Source organism: Ornithodoros turicata, unplaced genomic scaffold, assembly GCF_037126465.1.
Source record: "Ornithodoros turicata isolate Travis unplaced genomic scaffold, ASM3712646v1 Chromosome23, whole genome shotgun sequence".
NCBI classification, from domain to species: Eukaryota; Metazoa; Arthropoda; class Arachnida; order Ixodida; family Argasidae; genus Ornithodoros; species Ornithodoros turicata.
Window position 1 is genome coordinate 3,708,893 of NW_026999342.1, and position 5,968 is coordinate 3,714,860.

Here is a 5,968-nt window from a genome sequence, read left to right on the forward strand (position 1 = left end):
TGCTTTTGTTGAACACAACTGCAGCGTGAGAAAAGCTGCTTGGGGACGGGGTCCTGCTATCCAGTGCTGACTTTGTCATGCTTGTTATGTGGAGCATGTTCCAAAAAATGTAGCTCCACGTATGGTCTTCAAATTGCAACAGGACTATTTGTAGCTTGAAACAGTTGTGATTTTGTCATTTTGGCCCTCGTGTACCCAGTCTGTGAAACGCAAACAAAAAAAGTATATTTCTATAAAGTCTATAAAAGTCTAAAGTCTATAAGACCTGTTCATCGTAAATGCTTTATTTTCCTTGTCAGACTCGAAATAAATTTTCTGTCAGTTGTGAGTAAGCAGCCGTGGTGTCAACTTCGTTCTTCCTTGTGTGTTTCTTGCTGCATTCAACAGTATGTCAAGATACCAACTACCCCAACTTCGTACACTTGTGAAAAAAAGTCTAACACGATATGCTTTTGTAATGAAGATCACTGATTTTTAAATTTAATGTGATCGAATATGTGATAATATAATAATAATAATATATAAGAATATAATATGTGATAAATGAATGTGATCAGCAGTAGATGTAAACAACATGAGTAGCCAGAGAAGTGCATTCTCAATACATAATTTTCTTTTATAGCGTATATGTGCATGCCTATTAACTGAAACAACTATCACAGTTCCCTGACAAGTTTTAATTTCTGAGAGTGTACTGTAGAGGCTGCTTAGATCTACAATAGTTCATACAAGGTATTATATACTGTGAATGCCTTTAAAAATACCATGTGACACATATGCCTTTACTTTCTGGAGGTGCTGTGGTAGTCAAAGTTTGTGGGTATCACGCAGGTTCTGCACCCATTTCTTGAGTATGTCGAGGCAGCTGTGAAGTAACCTGCATTGATGAAGATTATTCCAATTTTTATGGTCCATCGACAACAAAGGAAATAATACATCAGAACATTGGTTTGGGTGCAACCAGTTAAAAATGAATATGTTGTTTAATAAATGCATTGGACAAATGTTAAAACATCAGTTTAAAACATGGTTTACAATCCCTGTATCTTCTAAAAATTAAAAAGATTAAAAACTATTCTAAAAAGAATATGGGGAACTCTTCTAAAAAGAATTATATATATTATATATTATATTGCTGGGTGAAGGAGCCTAAAGTGTGAGGTGTGTTTCTGATGTGAACATGTAAGAAAATATGCAAAACTGAGAGAGGCTAGCCACAGTGCGTGCACTGAGGTTGTTTCTTCCTGTAAAGTAGAAACCAGTGGATGAGGAACGTGATACTTACCTGTACACGCAGCCGTATCACACTGCACAGATTATTCACTGGGTAGCCCTCATGACGAAACCTGTATTGAGAGACCACTTTTGCCTTAAAAACTGCTACAGATAGCACGACACGCTACAAATTATTACTATCGTAACAAGCTGACGATGTAGCTCAGACACAAAGGCGTTATTCAAGTCGCGCCACACCACCGTTACGTAGGATTCTTTGTCACAAATCAAACCAAGGCACAAAACAATACCAATACATGAAAAACGGTGACAATCGTGGTCTCATTATGACGTAATACCGAACTTGGGCGCGAAGGTAATTCAAAGAAATGAATGTGGCACTTGCTTCCGCAGAGAACACCGTGTACCATGCTAGCAATGCATGCAAAAAAGCGCTCGAGTGCTTGCACATATTTTGATGACAACACTACCTTTGTAGTGTAACATGTTCTTTCAAGCATATTATGCACTCAAACTGTATTTGCCGCCGGGTAAAATGCAAGTGTGCGCGATTGAACGTCGGAAGAGCGATCAAGCAACCTGCATCCAGTGCTCGTTTTGGGACAAAAAACACTTCATAATAGTCAACTAAATATTCAGAATGGACGCCTATTTATTCCTTGATGAAGAGTGACTCACCTGTATAAATTTAGGCCCTGTAACCTTGCCAGTACGGTTGGTACGACCGTAATTGCAAGAAGTTGCCATGATCGCTGCGGCGACTGTTGTGGGTACAGTAAGATGGCGGCCGGTTTCTTCACGCTCGCGCTCGCTATCCGCGATCCAGCCTTTTACAATCGAGATCAGTGGGCGTAAGTGTCGTCTGATGGAAGTAGGTACGTTTCTCGTGCGCATTGCGATTCCGTTTAGTTACACTCTTGCATTTCGTCGAAATCTACTAGGGTGACGAACACTATATGCACTGCCGGCCAACCGTGCTTGTGGATACTTCATTGTCTACAGCGAAGCAGACGCTGTCCGTGAATAACCATACTTCTGCAAACAGTGCCTCAGCAAGGCAATTGCCACAGAGGACGATGGTGGCATACCTTGACCTTGAGGGAACGAGAGGACACAGGAAGAAGTAGACAGGACGAGGCTCAAAGCCGCGCGCCTCTCCGCCTCTCCACCTTCAAGCCATCCGCACAGCCTACCACATGGGTTACTTTGAGCCTAGTCCTGTCTACGTCTTCGTGTGTCCTCTCGTTCCCTCAAGCTCAAGGTGTGCCACCATGGTCGAACCTTCACAAGCTCGCTTGCCTGCGCACTCTTATTTCAGCCACAGAGGGGCAGGCTCCTGTACTCTTGGACACTTTGACAATTACGTGTTTGTTGCGTGTCTACACTATTGGATCTGGAGCATATGGTTCGCGATGGAGTTTTAATACGACTTCATGACTTTCCTGTTCGGGGAGGAAGGCCAGCAGTGTATGTGCTGGTCATGGTGTTCCCTTTTTTTCTTTTTTGCAAAAGTTATGCAGAATTATGTAGTGGACTCAATGGGACCCCTGTATTTTGTGTACACTCCTAGATGATCTGGAGCATCAGTTCTGCGTAATCCGTTTTGTGTACGTTTTGCATTTACTGTTTGCAATTTCTTACTACCTGTCATTCAACCTTCAATAAACCCGAGTTGCACAAATTTTTATCGTTACATTGAAGCACTGACATCAAATGTGTGGGATTTAGGGTCCGTATTTTCAAGCAGAAGCTACCTAGGAGGGGATGTCCAAGTGGACGGCGTTAAGTCTCAAAACTGAAGGTAAACTCGCACTTGGAAACTCATTTATTCAGGCTGTATATTCAGGCCGGCCCAAAATAGACCCAACGCCGCCGCCGAAAAAAACGGCATCGGCGCACATCTCTAAATCACGGTACGCACGTACAGTGACGTGCGCATGCGCGCACAGGGTGTGGTCGCATGGTACTCTATCTCTATGGCACGGCACGGCTGCGCGCAAGCGAGACTGAATCGGTCTGGTGACTCGTTTGCTGTGCATCTTAGATCACTGATTCATGTAGCAGTCCGTTCGCCTCGGAAAGTTCGAGTTCGAGGGAGAATCTTTGTATGGTTGTGCTTGTGCGGCTCACCGATTCATTGAGCGATCCATTTGCGATGAAGTCGGTTTGGTCAAGCCCCGGCCGATGGGTTTTCCTTAAAACTCCGGGACCTTCTCACGCGTATGGACGTGAAACGTGAGCGGCTCCTAGGAGCGTCCATTTCCTAAAACCGTGCATGGTTAAAAATTCTTCTTCCTCTACGATCAGGGGCGGCAAACGTCCCCGGACCGAAGTATTCGAAACAATGTCTACATACTTTACAGCAAAGTACGTCGTGCTTTCAGCGGCAGGAAATGACAAAGAAAGGTAGTCCCCTTGGGTAAGATGTCGCAGTTCTTCATTGAGAAGGCTACCTATGACACGGCTTTCTACTTCGTGGGGAGGAGCCGCCACGGTGCGCTCTCTGTGACGAGCCCATTTCTATTGTACATATTTTGATATCGTGTCTAAAACACGAACCTCATCGAAATCGTCACTTTACTGAGGGCTACAAGTACTTTTTACCTTTTCACCCAACTCTTCTACTGGGTGATGAGCCTTTTGTTCCTTTCGAGAACATTTTGAGTTTCTTTAGAGATATAGGAATGCTTAGGAACTTGTAGCTTTTAGCTCAATTTTTTATATCCACCTCTATGTCTACATTTGCTTCTCTCTCTTAATTCAATCACTTTTACTTTTACTTCTAAGTTGAGTCGTTTACAACCATAGTTTTTGGCGCTCTATGGTCTAAGTCGCTTTTTCGCCAAAAACCTCCAGTTATCATCATCATCATCATCTTCGGGCTATTATCGGACTGTTCGTCCGCGCTTCCTGGCATGATCCACGGAATGGTCTGACCGCTCCTGATCGTGTGAGGGGGGGGCGGGACTTGAATTGGTTTGCTGATGTTTGGTGTTCTTTGGCTGATCCTTCACGGGGGATGGATCTGTTCTGCACCTAACGAGTTAATTATCTCATTGTGCTGTCTTAATCAGGTAGGAGCCCTTGCGCTTCCATTCAAAAGGGGGTGCAACCGTTGTCGTGCTCGTTGTGAGGGAGTTGGTGTTGGCTGGTCCCACGCTGAAGTTCAAGGCTGAACACACAACATGGTGTCAGGAGTGGTGGCCCCAAACGCTACGTGCCTCGCTCTGCTTTGGTTGAAGTAACTACGACTACTGATAGCATGCCTGACAACGAGAAGGGGCTGCTATGTCTTCTACCAGTGGGACCGGCTGCTTCAGCGTCCCCGGTGCCGCGGCCCTTCTCCCGCCGCCGCCTTTCGACTTCAGTAACACCGGAGAGTGGCCACCGTGGATTCAGTGTTTTGAGGATTATATATTCGCGGCTGGATTATATCAGGCGCAGGAAGAAGTCAAGGTACGGACACTCCTCTATTGCATGGGCCCCAAAGCGAGAACAATCCTTGTGTCGACTTGTAAAGAAGAGGGAGTACCGAAAACGTTTCAGCAAGTGAAGAGTACTTTGGACGACTATTTCATTCATCCAGTCAATGAAGTTTATGAGAGCGCTCGCTTTCATAGAAGAGCCCAGGCGGCAGAAGAACCGGTGGACGAATTTTATACGGCACTGTGTAACATGGTGAAGAAATGCAATTATCGCTCAGTTGAGGTGCAAGAGCGGCTGGTGCGGGACCGATTTGTTGTCGGGCTGCGGGACTCTCCATTGTCGGATCTATTGTGTCGCATCCCAAAGCTGACGCTGGCGGAAGCCCTGATTCAAGCACGTCAGTACGAAGACGCTGAAAAAGAGAAGCGAGCAAGGGAAAACAAAGGCCAGAGCCGCCACGAGGAACCAAATGTGCTTAATATAGATGCTACAGACGTTACAAGGTTACCGGGAGAGAGGAAGCGAGAAGAAGGGTCATGCCAATATTGTGGACGTGGACAACATCGACGGCTGGACTGCCCTGCGAGGAGAGCGGTATGTCATTATTGTAAAAAGATGGGACACTTTCGCGAGGTGTGCCGGGCTAGGAAGAAGTCTAAGAACGCAACATTGGATACGCTCCATTTAGAAGAGGTGGAGGACCGTACGGACAGAGCAAGGTTCACTAGACTAGCAGTTAACGGACATTGGGTCCGGTTTAAGATAGACTCGGGAGCGGAAGTTACGGTAGTACCAGAGGACCTCCCGTGGGTGCCTGAGCTTTTGGATCCAGAAGATGTCAGCCTTACGGGCCCCGGAGGTCAGGCGCTTCAGGTTCGTGGCTCCTTTTCGGCGACGCTTACCTGGAAGGATAGGACAGCACAGCAGAGGGTGTACGTCTTGTCTTCACTGTCGACGCCACTTTTGTGACTTCCGACCATAGAAGCCCTCGGCGTGGTCAGGTTCGTCGAAGGTGTGTCGGCGGTGAAAAGTAAGTTATTTCAGGGCCTTGGTACGCTACACGAGGAGTATACAATACGGCTCAAACCGAAAGCGGTCCCCCTCTCCCTTTCTGTGCCTAGAAGAGTACCCATCCCATTGCAGAAAGCAGTTAAAGAAGAATTAGACAGGCTGGAAAAAGAAGGCGTTATTCGGCGTGTGAATGACCCAACCCCGTGGTGTGCGGGCATGGTGGTAGTTCCGAAGCCATCGGGAAAATATCGGATTTGTGTGGACCTCACGAAGCTCAATCAGTCGGTCTTGCGGG

At 46.2% G+C, this 5,968-nt stretch overlaps 1 protein-coding gene across 1 annotated transcript; it reads left to right on the forward strand.

Moving 5' to 3' along the window:
• Positions 1 to 4,524: 4,524 nt before the first annotated feature.
• LOC135373340 (uncharacterized) lies at positions 4,525 to 5,631 on the forward strand. The gene has a single exon (XM_064606558.1). The coding sequence runs from the start codon at positions 4,525 to 4,527 to the stop codon at positions 5,629 to 5,631; it is 1,107 nt and encodes a 368-aa protein (XP_064462628.1).
• The last annotated feature ends 337 nt before the right edge of the window (positions 5,632 to 5,968 follow it).